Source organism: Manis pentadactyla, chromosome 9, assembly GCF_030020395.1.
Source record: "Manis pentadactyla isolate mManPen7 chromosome 9, mManPen7.hap1, whole genome shotgun sequence".
NCBI classification, from domain to species: domain Eukaryota; kingdom Metazoa; phylum Chordata; class Mammalia; order Pholidota; family Manidae; genus Manis; species Manis pentadactyla.
The window spans coordinates 13,853,912-13,866,737 of NC_080027.1; the positions used below are offsets into that span (position 1 = coordinate 13,853,912).

Sequence of the window (12,826 nt, forward strand, 5' to 3'; positions counted from 1 at the left end):
AGTGCAAGCCCAGCTCACTTGCCTCTGGCCTCCCTGCCTTCCTGCCTGCAGCCAGCCACCCTCTCCCATCCACTCTGCTGGTTCACAAGCCACCCAGCCTATAGCCCAAGTCACATCTGCCTCCTCTGCAAGCTCCCACACAGGGCAGAGGTGGGATTCAAAGCATGGCTGGCTCATTCCTCTGAGGCCCAGCCCTTTCCACCCCAACTGGCTCCTTTGTCAGGGTTACCCCCATCCTCTGAGCCTCAGTTCCTTCACCCAAGAAATGAGGCTCAGAAGAACTCTTTCTTCCAGTGGCTGTGAGTTACATGGGATGAAGGGTGAGGAAATTGAAGATGGAGAGACTATTTTTTAACCCATCAAATTAGCAAAGGTTTTTAATTGATAATACTTGGTGCTGGTGAGTAAATGATGCAGTGAGACATTTTCATATCCTGCTTCAGAGACTGTATGCCAGTACAATATTTATCTGGGGTTATTTGAAAGTATATTGCAAAGGGTCTGTCAAAGTATGTAGGCAAATCTACAGAGACAGGGCTTGGATGAGTGGTTGCCTCGGGCTGGAGAGCTGGGGGAAATGAGGCTTGCCGGCCAGTGGGTATAGAGTTTCTTTTGGGGGTGAAAACGCTGCTCTAAAATTAGATTGCAGGGATGGTTGCACAACTCTGAATATACTAAAAATTGTTGAATTGTACTCTTAAGTAGGTGAATAATGGGGTATATGAATTATATCTCAATAAAATTAATTTTTAAATGCACGTATTTATGTACAAACTTGTTTGTCTCAGCATCACTTATAATAGAAACAAATTTCAAACAATCCAAAGATCCAGCATTGGGGTAAAATTAAAGCCCTTCCTTACCATGGCACCCCTACATGTTTCAAAGCAGACTGCTGGGATCAAATGCTGAGTGACCTTGAACAAGGTGCTGACCTTCACTGAGGCTGTTTACTCATCTCTTAAATGCAGGTGATGCTCTTCTCAGAAGCTAATTGTGAGGAGTCAATGAGATAACCCGTGGAGAGTGTTCAGGACATTGGAAGACCTCTGTGAATACAGACACTCTCATGTCTGTTCATTTTCTAGTTTATCCCAACAGGCACCCAACCCCCTTTTGACAAATGCAGAAGCCTGGGGCTGTTAGGTGACTTGTTCAGATCACAGCCCGTAAAACAGGAATCAGAATTAGGGATGCTTTCCCCTTCCCCCCCTCCTCCTGGGGCCCTTCTCCTGGGTCTCTTCCTCCTCTCTCAGACCTGCAGGATAAGATACAGTTGGGTGTCCCTGCACCACCTCAACTGCCCATGACCCACAGCCATGGGGCTCCACCCACCCACCAAGCCTGCCTGGCTTTGCCCTGACTTCAGCAACTCTAGGTTCAGATCCCCAGGCCTCCAGGTGTCACCTCCTCTAAGAGGCAAACCTCAGGACAGGAGGGGAAGATCCACCATGAGATGACTCCACAGGAAGAGGCCTGGAGGCAGCCCAGAGAGGTGTCCAGGCAGGCCTGGGGTGGGACTCTCAGGACATCTGCACTATTTTGACAAATAGCCTGACCTGGGGGGATCATAGTGGGGGAAAGGGGGAGGAGTTCCCACTCTCCCTGAGGGCCCACCATCTGATCACAGTGAGGGTCAGAGTGAGTATGGGCTGCTCCCCCCACTGACAGGCACCAAGCAATGTCCAAGTGACCTCTCCCTAGGGGCCAACCCTTTCTCCTGCTCTCCACCCAGTGGGCTTCCAGAGGACAGCCCACAATCCCAGGCCACAGTGGTTCAGGGTAGGCACATGATCTGTGTGGATCCAATCGGAATTCATTTCAGGATTTCCGTAAGGAATGCTAAAAACCAAGACTCGGTCACCGTACTTCAGCTGTAGCCTTTGGAGCACCCAGTACCCAGTCAAATGGAGAATTCTCTTTACTGCAACACCCCCCCAAAAAAGCAGAACGAAAAGGCGAGACTGGGGAACTGAATCCTGATCATGTGTTTGTGTCTGGATCAGGCCTTGCCTGAAGCTCCACCTGGAATGTGTAGTTACAAGAATCTGAAAAGTCTGTTTTGCTGAAGCTAGTTAAGGTTGGGTGTTCTAGTACATACAACCAAGAGAATCTGAAATGATACATGGCACAGCTGTCCAGACACGCTTCCAGGATGATTGTTTGGCCCTCCTACTGCTCAAGTCAAAAGCCAAATACAAAGAGTATCACCTTACCCAGAAGGGTCTGCCCTCTTCCTCCTGAGGCCCCAGGCCCAATTGAGCAGAAGTCTGTCTCCCCAAGGCCTACCCCACCACCTGCACCCCAACCCTCCACAGATAGATGCCACGCACAGCACTGGGTGGACTTTTATTTTAAAGTCAAAGGCACAGCCCAAAAGGGCTGAGGCAGTGACTGTGGCTACCCAGCTCAGACCCCCAAGGCCCTGCCCCCAGCCAGGAGCAGCTGTCCCAAAGGGGAGGGAGTGGGTGAGAAGAGGGGCTCCCCTTTTAGGGAGTCACCTATTTCCTTCCTTAGCCCCCATAGGGGAGAAGCAGGTGACATAAAGTGAGGCAGAAATGCTTCAGGGGTCCCCCAGGGCCTCTCCCTCAATCCCCCAACACAGGTCTTTGGTGGACATAATTGCACAAACAGTCCATAAAGTGACAGCTTGGGGGGAGCCCCCTCCCAAAAGCAGGGCCTCAGGAGGGGGTGGGGGAGAGATCCCAGTTTCTCCCTGTGGCAATTCAGTGCTTAGAAATGGGGGAGGAGCCCTTCTCTGCTGGAGCAGCCCCCTGGGGAGAAACGCTTCCAGCCAGATGAGGCAGTGTCTCAGCAGAGAAACTCCCCACACTCCATTCCGCAGCAGGTCCCCTCCCCTCCCCGCATCTCTATCTGATAAGACATAAAAAATTCTCTTCTTATAAAAATACTTCTGCTCTGTCTGGGAGTGGAGTAGGGAGAGACGGAAAGAGGGGCAGTCCCTGGGTACGGGGCCAGGCTGACGGTGGAGACCTGGGGGTAGCGGGCCCGACTCCCAGGTCACAGCCCCTCGGGGGGAAGGTGGGTCACAGTGGCGGGGCTAGGAAGGGGGCAGCGGACCATTGGCTCGTCGCGGGGTTCCTTTGGCGGCGGGGGCCCGGCCCGGGGCGGCCGGCGCGGGAGAGACACGGCGGGAGGGGGCTGCACTCCGAAGCTTTTGTTTCCGCCGCTTGGCCAGCGGCGCATTCTCCACGCTCTTCAAGAAGAAACCCTCGCGCTTGCCCCGGTTGAACGCCTGTTGGGAGGGAGGGGGTGAGTTCCCACCGCCCAGCCTGGCCTCGACTTCCAGATCTTAGCTTTGGCTCCCCTCCTGAACCCTCCGCCCCCCAACTAGATCAAGGCCAACAGGTCCTTGGCCTCCTGTCTCCCGAAAGGTCAGGGCGCCAACGGGCCAGAAGCCGGGTCGCGCGGTTCACCTCACCTTTCCGCGCTCTGAGTACACCACCTCCCAGAGGCCCCGCCTCCCGTGACCCGCCCACCGCCAGGCCCCGCCCCTCACCATGAAGGTGGCGTTGAGCCCAGAGCGCACAGCAGGCCCGGAGGACTCCAGCACGTCTGGCGTCCGGAGTGGGGGCGAGGAGCGCGCGCTGCCATCCTGCAGCCACGAGCTGCCTCGCAGCCCCTCGAGCTTCAGCCGCTTGGCCGGGTCAACGGTCAGGAGCCCTAGAGGCCGGACAGGCAAGCGTTGGGGAGGGCCCACGTGTGCAGGTTGCCTCTCCCACCAGTCCCCCCAGCCAGAACACCTAACCCAGTGACAATCCGGGACATACAATGACCCCATGGCCTCCCCACCCCTCCCATAACCTGTGACCTCAGGCTTCTCACCTCGGACAAGCTCCTTGGCTTCCTCAGACACGCCCTGCCAGGCCTCCCCGTCAAGGGAGAAGCGCCCCTCGCGAATCTTGCACATGATCTCGGCCGCCTGGCTCTGCCCGCCCTGGCCTGAGGCCCCCTGGAAGGGGACCTGCCCCGACAGCATCATGTACTAGGGGGGTGGGGGAGGAGTGAGACCGGTCTGGCTGCGGGGCCAAGGGGGAGCCAGGAGGCTGACTTTCCAGCGTACCTACAGCCCATGTGTGATGAACCCTGACCTCCAACCCCTAATACTCAGATGCCCCACCCCAGCACTAGGGCGCCCCTGCTTCTGTATTAGAGCGACTCTGACCCCAGCCTCAGACCGAACGCTGCCACCCCAACCAAGATGACCTCCGTCTTCTGACCATCCTGCTGCCCCAAATGAGGAAGACCTCTGACCCCAACCCTGAACCCTCCCCAGGGACCCCGTCCCATACCAGAATGACGCCGAGGCTCCAGAGGTCGCAGGACTCGTCATAGCCCTGCTGCGCCAGCAGCTCGGGGGCGGCGTACTGCAGTGTGAAGCAGGGCGTCTGCATGGGCCCCGCGGGGCTCTGTGGGCGCAGCCGCGCGAACCCGAAGTCGATGATCTTCACTGGAGCACCGGGCGTGTCGTCGGCGTACAGGATGTTCTGAGGGGGGCGGGGGGCGTCAGAGACCGACCCTCCGCGCCGCAGCCCCCGCCCGGCCGCCGAGGCCCGTAGCCCACCTCGGGCTTGAGGTCGCGGTGCACCACGCCCGCCTCCTCGTGCATGAAGCTCACGGCTGACACGAGGCTGCGCAGGATCTGGCTCGCCTCGGACTCGCTGAAGTGCCGCTTCTTGCGGATGTGCTCCAGCAGCTCCCCACCCTGCAGCAGCTCCAGAACCAGGTACGTGTGCAGCTGCGGGCGACGCGGCAGGCCACGGTCACCAGCTGGGTCACCGTCATCCAGCCTCAGGCCCCGCCCACGTTGAGCCCCAACCTCAAGACCACGCAAGAACCGCCCTTAGGCTACACCTCAGGTTCTACAGCCACAAGTCTTCCAGATCCCCGCCCCTTCGGCCCTCTTAAATTCCACCCACCCTCCACGCCCCCCTCAAATTACGGTCCCTTGGATATACGCAGCTCCGCGGTCCAGTCCTCCGGCCCTACTCCAAGTCCCACCTCCCAGACCTCGCGAGTCCCCTCAGGCTCCACCCACCCAGCCCTCAGGCCCCGCCTCCTACCCGCCTCCCTGCCCTCCACCGGCAGCCTCCTGTGTCCCTGCGTTCCGCCCCAGCCCAGGAAGGCGTCACCTGGTCTTGATGTACATCATGCAACTTCACCACGTTGGGGTGCGACTGGCACAGCCGCAGGGCGGCCACCTCGCGCTGAGTGTTCGTTTCCAGCCTGGGGGCGGGGCAGGCAAGGTCCGGATGGCTGAGCTCCGGCCCCGCCCTCCAGGACTCCGCCCGTCAAGGCCCCACCCACTCCCGCCAGCCCACCTGCGGCTGAGGATCTTGACCGCGAACTCCTGGCCGCCCTGGCGCTGGCGGCAGCGTCGACACACGGAGAAGCTGCCCTGGCCCAGCGCAGGCTCCCGCAGGTCCAGCTCGTACTGCTGGAAGAAGGGCGAGTCCTAGGTGCAAAGGGGGAGCGTCAGAGGTCCTACCTGGGAGCCTTGAAGCCACACCAGTCCCCTCCTCAGGGAGGCTTCAGACCACAAGGGAAGTTACCCCAGGGTTGCCTGGTGAAATCAAGTCTGTAATCCTACAACCCAGATGCCCCCAAGTCAACCCGGCCCAGCCCACCTGCATCATGGCGCTCCTGGCCACCGCCGCCCTGCCAGGACGGTCTTCAGTGCCAGATGCTTGCAGCACATCTGTCATCACTGCATTGTTGTGGTCAAACAGGATGGATGGTGCCACGAAGGAGTATCCCTGCCGGGGAGGCGGGGGATGTTGTCAGGGGTGGAAGGGTGTGGGGGCTGGAGGTGCAGATGGAGAGGCTGGAGGGCCTAGACCACCCCAGGAGGGTGGGCAGAGGGAAAGTGAGTGGTGGGGTACCTTTTGCATCTGGTGCACACAGGATGGATGGACACTTTATCCCACCTCGTTGCACCATCATCTGGGGCCCTGCCTGTCCCCTCCCAGTCTGTGACCTCCCCACACACAAGTACCAAGGACATTATATGGCACAGTGTAGTAGCCCAGAAAATGATGAGCCAAGTGCATAAAAGGACTGTGACCCAGTGTCACACATGCTAAGCTTGTGAGAATTCCACTCTACCCACTGAGGACAAAAGCCTTTATTCCCTTCTTTCAGATCAAACATTGGTATCTTCTGCAAAGGGAACTATTAAGGAAATGTAAAGAGAAACCAATGTTAATTATTTGCCTTTCCTAAGGATCCATGTCCTGGCAAGTCAAGGGATTCTCAAGGGTAATTTTAACGTTGTGTTATTTTCTCCTAAAAATGCAGCCCCACTGTGCACTAGAATGCAAGCTCCATGTAGGCAGGACTTTTATCTGTTAGGTCCATTGATACTTTCTCAGTGTCCAGACAAGTGCCTGGCACATTATAGGCACTCAATTAATATTTTTTGAATCATTTAATGACTGAATGAAAATAACCACTGATTCATAAGAAAGAACTTTCTCATTAGGACTGTGACACGGTGGATAGAGGGATGCAGTTCAGCATAGAGCTGTCACTTATGAGAGCTTCATACAGGGGACTGATCTATCCACACTTGATATGACCTATTCTTATTTTATATTTATGGACCATGTCCTACAAACCAGGCCCTCACACTGGGCAGAGGGATTCAAACATTGAACACATGATCCCTGCCCTCTGGGATCCTCCAGGCCAGGGAGGCGGTCTCAGTCGGCCATCAGGATTCAACCTGACAAACTGCCCTGAAGGAAGTGCTGTCTGCAGACAGCTGATACACCAGGAAAGGGCAGCCAAGGGCCAGAGAGCCTGGACAGACTTCACACGGGGCAGCACTGAATGACAAGGCTTGAAAGATGGGTGGGAGCTTTCCAGGTGGGCAGCTGTGGGGAGAGCACTCCAGGTGGAGGGAACTACGTGTGCAAAGGTACAGAGGTGTTCTGGAACCTCTGAGCAGTTCAGAGGTGCTAGAGCACCAAGTGGAATAATAGTGAGCACTGAAGCTAGGGTGCTGAGCAAGGATCACATCATGCAAGGCCTTGAATGCTGAGAAAAGGAGTGTGGACTTGTCCAACAGACCTAAACTTCTAAACCGGCTGGAAGGGGCCTGTGCCCCCAGGAATGTGATTATGATATATGCCAAGGGACAATATAAACGTGACATCTCTTCCTAGGTGTCTACTTAAGGAAGTAAATAACATAAAACAGTATTTGTACATAATAGTAAAGAAATATGATGAAGTAGAAGGAAAATTAACATGAATTTAAAGATAAGCCATGAAATTCAAAGATATGTCCACCTTGGTGGTCTCTATGACTTACAACTCCTGGCACCCCAAGACTTGAGAGGTGTGGGGGAGATGCTGAGTCCTGATCAGGACACAGGGCGTATACAGTGCCCATGGGTCAGCCAGGGCAGAGGGTGGCAGCAGCATCCTGCTTCTCCCGTGTCTGTGGTTCCATGACCTCTCACTCACCTGGAAGACGCGAGGGTCCCCAGGCGGGGGGCTACCAGGAGGTGAGTAGACAGGCTCCAGCCGAGTAAATTCCTCTGCAAAGTTGCCTACATCCAGCTCTGAGCGGATATGCGGTCGGAATGGGGCTGGAATCTTCCTGGCAGCCAGAGCAGCCCAATCCAGACCCTGTAGAAAAGGAATTCGAGAATGGGGGTCAAAGGGCAGGAAGTAAAAACCCCTATCCACTCAGGTCACCTTCACTGGGCAGCTCCTCAGTGAGGCAAGGATCTATCTGGCTGTTCTTCCTGCCTCCTCAGCTTCTGTTTCTCTCTCCCTCTGATAACAGAATCCCTTTCAACTTTGGAGAACCACCCCTCCACCCCAGGCAGTCAATTCAGGACCTTTAATAGAATTGGCATACACAACAAACAAATATCTTTCTCCCACTGGACTTAAAACTGGGAGGACATGGGCCTAGAACTGCTGAGAAACCCCTCAGGGTCTAATGAGATCCCCATGCAGAAAAGCAGAACCAAAAGACAAAGAAATAAATTCCTAATGACAGATTTGGCACCTGGATGCACCCTTGCCTGAAGTCAGACCACTCTACCTTGGACTTTCACTTACAGAAGATGCCTTTTTATGTGTAAGCTAGTGGGGCAGAGCCTGTTCATTGCCTGCCAACATTCTCCATCTTTCTTAGTACCACAGCCCCAATTTTATTCCAGGAAGCAATGTACACAACTACAAAACGATACTTCACAAGCTTCCTCGTGGTTAGGTGTGACCAGTAACCTGTAAGCAAAAATTGTGAGGTAGGACCAGGGAAAAGAACCTTAAGAGGTGAGTGAACAGTTGGCAACTGCCTTTTTGTCCTTCCCCTCCTTCTTCCTCCTGCTTCCTCCCTAGACAGCAGCTAAGATGGCAAGAGCTTCAGCAGTCATCTTGGACTGTGAGGCAAGCCTTCAGATGGAGGCTACATGCTAATGGAGGAGCTTTTTATTTTAAAAAAGCGGGGGGAGCTTGGATTCACGAAAACCACAGTAGCTCTGGCCTGCCAACGTCTGGACTTGTTGTATGTGGGAAAATAAGTAAGTGAATCTTGTTTAGACCACTGTTCATTCTGATCTCTGTTCTTAGCAACCAAACTATTCCACCAAAATCACCATTTTGATTTGTTGGACTTTCTATCAGTTGCAGCCATGAGGCCTGCCTGGGGCTTAAAGGCCTCAGTGCTGGCACTAGGGACCTCAGCATTGCTATCACCAAAGAGTCTGTCCCCCCAAGAGAAAGGGAAATGAGAGCAACACTCCTGAGCATCAGGCCTTGAAGACCTTGGGCCTCTCCAGTATGGCTACAGGTCAACCCAATCCCAGCACCCAGGGCCTGGCATGCACATAGGTTAGGCTGGAGGAATTCACTTAAAGAAACTGACACTGCTCAGCCCCTTCCCCAGCAAAGGGGCACCTTCACCATGGAGACTGAGATTCCTGTCTGAGAAAGCATCTCCAAGACCCCTGCCAGGCAGGTACTTGCTGGGAAAATTCAAGGAGATGGCACTCACAGCAAGAGTAACTGAGTGCCTGGCCCACAAAAGTGCCCACTTACAGGCACAAATGTACCATAAACGGGTATTTATTTACAATGTCAGACAAGTGGCAAATCTGATACCCACATGTAAATAGAACATAGCAGTCAAGAGTGTGGGCCTTCAAGTCACCCAGTCCTGGGTTTGAATCTGAGCATCATTTTTGGCTGGGTGATCCTGGGCAAATTACTTAACCTCTCTGAACCTCAGTTTCCTCATCTGTTAAGATGGCGATAATCAGAATGTTTCTGAAGGTTACATGAAATAATGCAAACAAAGAGCCAACATACAGTAAGTATTCACTGTTACAACATCCTGCCAGGCAATGACACTTACCAGGCATAGCACCTGAGCCACAACACCTCACAGGGAGACAGAATTCACTTTGCATGGCACTGTTACCTGTGTGTGCTCTTAACAAGTGAACAAAACCCAAGTGGCTAGCCAACCGTCGTTCAGAATTAAAAGCACAAATACAGGGACAAAGAACAAAGCACCTGGATGGATGCTAAGAGCCATGTGACTTTCAGTACTGATGTGGACCTACAGGAGACCTGGGTCTGTTCCCAGGTCTACATCATTTACCATGCCGTTTGGGGCAGGTCACCTGCCTTCTCTGAACCCATCCAGTGAAAGACCAAATGAGTCCATTCTCAAGTCCCTGCCAGCCCTGACAGCCAATGAACCTAGAATTCTTTCCCTCAGGAGTATCTTTCAAGTTTCAGTATAGATGGATGAGAAGACAGGCCTGTTGTCTTTATCCGGGGGGTTGTCCAAATCAAGTGAAAGCAGCCTATCTCATGCCATCCCTAGTGTCCCCCAGCCCAGAGCAGCAGCCCAGCCTGGGTGTGTGCACAGAAGAGTAGTGAGTCATGAGCCTCACCTGAAAGAAGGGGTGGTTCTTGACTTCCTGTGCCCCCTGGGGGCCCGCGCCCAGCCGCTTCTTGGGGTCCTTGCAAAGCAGCCGCTGCAGCAGGTCCTGCGCCACTGGCCCAATCCGGGGGGGGAAGGGAGGGGAGCACTTCAGGATCCGTCTGGGAGGATTGGGGGGGCGTCAGGGGCAGCGAGCCCCCCCCCACAGCCCTGCCCAGGCCCTTCTGCCGCCCTCCACATCCAGCCCCGCTCACCGGGACACCTCTGCCTGTGTGTTCCTCTCGCCCTCCAGCGTGAAGGGCGAGGCCCCCGTCAGCAGCTCGAAGAGCAGGATGCCCAGGCTCCACCAGTCCACGGCCTGCCGGGACAGAGCAGGGTGAAGGCCTGCAGCCACTCTGCCTTCCCCCCCACCCCCCACTCCCCTGCCAACCCACCTTGCCATGCCCCGACTTGCTGCGGATGATTTCAGGGGCCATGTACTCGATAGTGCCACAGAAGGAGAAGGTTCGCTCTTTCTGGGAGGGCAAGAGGACCCATGTGGATACCCAGCAGCCCCCAAGGCTGAGAGAACTCACTGGACTCGGTAGGACTGGAGCAGAGGGAACTTCCTGAAGGCAGAGCCTGGATCTATTTACCTCTGTACCCCCGAGAAACGCAGAGCCAGGCACAGAGCAGGAGGAGGCAGAAGACTCCAGATGGGGTGTGGTAGGTAGAATGCTCGCCCTTCACTCACCTCTTCCGTCAAGAACTCCTTGCTAAGCCCAAAGTCTGTGAGGACAATGTGGCCCTCGGAGTCAAGCAGCACATTCTCCAGCTTCAGATCTCGGTAGATGATGCCCAGCTAGCAGGAGCAAGACGGGTACTGAGGCTTCCTCCCTGCACACCACCCCACCGCCTACAGCTATGTCCCCAGAACCAGGCCCTGCTCAGGATAAGGGGGACCCTGGAGAAGGGGGTCACCAGTGCAGGAGGAGGCCTGGGGTGGAACTGGGCCATTCAATTGGAAAGGCTATTTCAGATGGAAAAACAACCAATGAGGACTCTGTAGACAGGCGCCCTGGGGAGGCTCCAACGTCTCAGAGAGAGAGAAGCCATGCGAAGAGCCCCACTGTGAAAAGGCCTCAGGAGCCACGGCGTTAGGTCTCCATTTGAGGAAGTTCTGTGAACGTGGCCCTGGGAGGCAGCCCTGAGTTCCCTGTGAAAGGAAAGCCCCTTCGAGGAGGTGCTGGGGGGCGATTCCCCCCATTCAGGAAGCCTGGGGAAGCATCTCCAGTCCCCACAAAGGCCAACCCCCACCCCCAGGATGCCTAGGGAGAGAGACCCCTAGGCTGCCATGTTTGTAGACCCCTTATAAGGCCCAGGCTCAGTCCCCACTGCAACAGCCAGGTGGCCAGGTCTTCACCCACCTTGTGCAGGTGTTCCAGGGCCAGAACGATCTCACCCCCATATACTCGCACCTCAGCTTCCTTGAAGTGCTGGCGCTGGTAGAGGTGGGTGAACATCTCTCCGCCGTTCACATAGTCTGAACAGTGGAATGGAGGTTGGCAAGCAGCCTCCCATTGGACGGCCCCACCTGCCTTCACAGCCCCCAAGGTTGGCAGGTGCCTGCCCTTACCCAGGATGAGGTGCAGTTTGGCATCTGTCTGGAAGGCGTAGTGCAGCGTGACCAGGAAGGGCGCCTGGCGCACCAGCTCCAGCACTGAGCGCTCGGTGCGCGTGTGCTCCTGCGTCTTGGCGCGCTGCACCAGCGCTGCCTTGCGCAGCACCTTCATGGCATACAGCTTCCCCGCATCGTGCCCACCCGCCTTCCGCACCAGGAACACCTTCCCGTAGGCTGTGGGAGCGGCAAGTGGGCGGAGGGCAGGCCGTGAACAGAAGGGTGGTGCAGACTGGTGGGGGTGGGGGTGATGCCAACCAGGAGGGTGTACAAATTGGGGAAGGAGCTGGGCTGAGAGGCAGATATGCAAAAAAGCTGGCAGAGCCCTCTAAGGAAAAGGTGTGCACACCCCAGGTGATGCTCAGCAAAACCGGGAGAGAATGTGCAAACCACGCTGGGGGAATGCAATTCCAGGAGGCCTGCAGCTCAAAGCAGGGGCGGGGCATATGCAAACCTGGGGACAGTCAGAGATATGAGAAGGATGCAGATCCAAGGAAGGGTGGCAGAGGTGCAGGGATGTGCAGACGCCTGTACTGGGGAGTGTGCAAAGCAGGGACAGGGCTCTCTTATTGCAAAAGGGGAGGAGCTGTGCAAATCACTTGAGAGTACTACAAGCCCCCGGAGGGTGTTAGAATATGCAGGAGGACCTCGCAGGGAGGAGTAATGTCAAGGTGGAACAGCCCTAGAGTGGGCATGTCCCCGGGACTGGGCATGCAAACCCTGACAGGGCAGGGCGGGGCAGGCAAGGCGGGCTGTGCCGGGAATGGGTGGGGGGCATTGCTGGTGGCCTGGCCCTGTCCCAGGCCCAGGACGGTGTGCAGGCCGGAAGCCGGGGACACCTGCCTGCAGGGTAGGGGTCCTCACCTCCCGTGCCCAGCACCTTGAGCAGCTCGAAGTTCTCCACGCTCACCTTCTCCTCATGCCCGGTCAGGTTGGCTGTGGGCACAGGAGGCAAGTAAGTCCAGCCGGTGCATGCCCCGTCCAGGCCTAGCGTGGGCAGCCATCACCCGGCCCCGCAGCCGCGGGCCGCCTCCGCCCTACCTTCCGTGATCCGCAGCTCCACCGCGCAGCCCTCCTCCTCCTCCTCGTCCCCCATGGCGGGCGGGTCTCCGGAGCCCGCGCGACTCGGCTCCGGGTGGCGCCGGTTACATGGCGGCTCCTGCCGGGGCGGGCGCTTCCTGGTGCCGCCTCCGGGGCCGAGGCGGGCGCCGGCGCCGCCTCCCGCTCCCGCCCCGCGCG

General features: G+C 56.4%; 1 protein-coding gene across 4 annotated transcripts; it reads right to left on the reverse strand.

The window, feature by feature from the left end:
* Nucleotides 1-2,330: 2,330 nt before the first annotated feature.
* Nucleotides 2,331-12,813, reverse strand: RPS6KA4 (ribosomal protein S6 kinase A4). 4 transcript variants are annotated; one of them, XM_036927218.2, is made up of 17 exons: nt 12,629-12,813; nt 12,452-12,523; nt 11,546-11,764; nt 11,337-11,452; nt 10,664-10,771; nt 10,365-10,445; nt 10,185-10,288; nt 9,941-10,091; nt 7,491-7,655; nt 5,649-5,777; nt 5,343-5,476; nt 5,154-5,247; nt 4,586-4,759; nt 4,314-4,508; nt 3,847-4,006; nt 3,521-3,684; nt 2,331-3,256 (listed from the first exon to the last, which is right to left on the reverse strand). In XM_036927218.2, exons 1-17 carry the CDS (start codon nt 12,681-12,683, stop codon nt 3,062-3,064), a joined length of 2,316 nt encoding a protein of 771 aa, XP_036783113.1. In that variant the 5' UTR covers nt 12,684-12,813; the 3' UTR covers nt 2,331-3,061. The 4 variants fall into 4 exon arrangements, with proteins under 4 accessions (XP_036783113.1, XP_036783125.1, XP_036783133.1 ...); XM_036927230.2 differs by having other exon boundaries at nt 12,498-12,523; nt 12,629-12,743; XM_036927238.2 differs by lacking the exons at nt 11,337-11,452; nt 12,452-12,523; nt 12,629-12,813 and having other exon boundaries at nt 11,546-11,760.
* Nucleotides 12,814-12,826: the final 13 nt, after the last annotated feature.

Excerpts from the sequence above, each read along its gene's own strand:
- RPS6KA4 (XM_036927218.2), bottom strand. The coding sequence starts at position 12,683 with ATGGGGGACGAGGAGGAGGAGGAGGGCTGCGCGGTGGAGCTGCGGATC. Across the intron at positions 10,772-11,336 it reads CCCTGGAACACCTGCACAAG|CTGGGCATCATCTACCGAGA; the intron begins GTGGGTGAAGAC and ends TGCTCCTGCTAG. Across the intron at positions 3,685-3,846 it reads AGCCAAGGAGCTTGTCCGAG|GGCTCCTGACCGTTGACCCG; the intron begins GTGAGAAGCCTG and ends TCCGGCCTCTAG.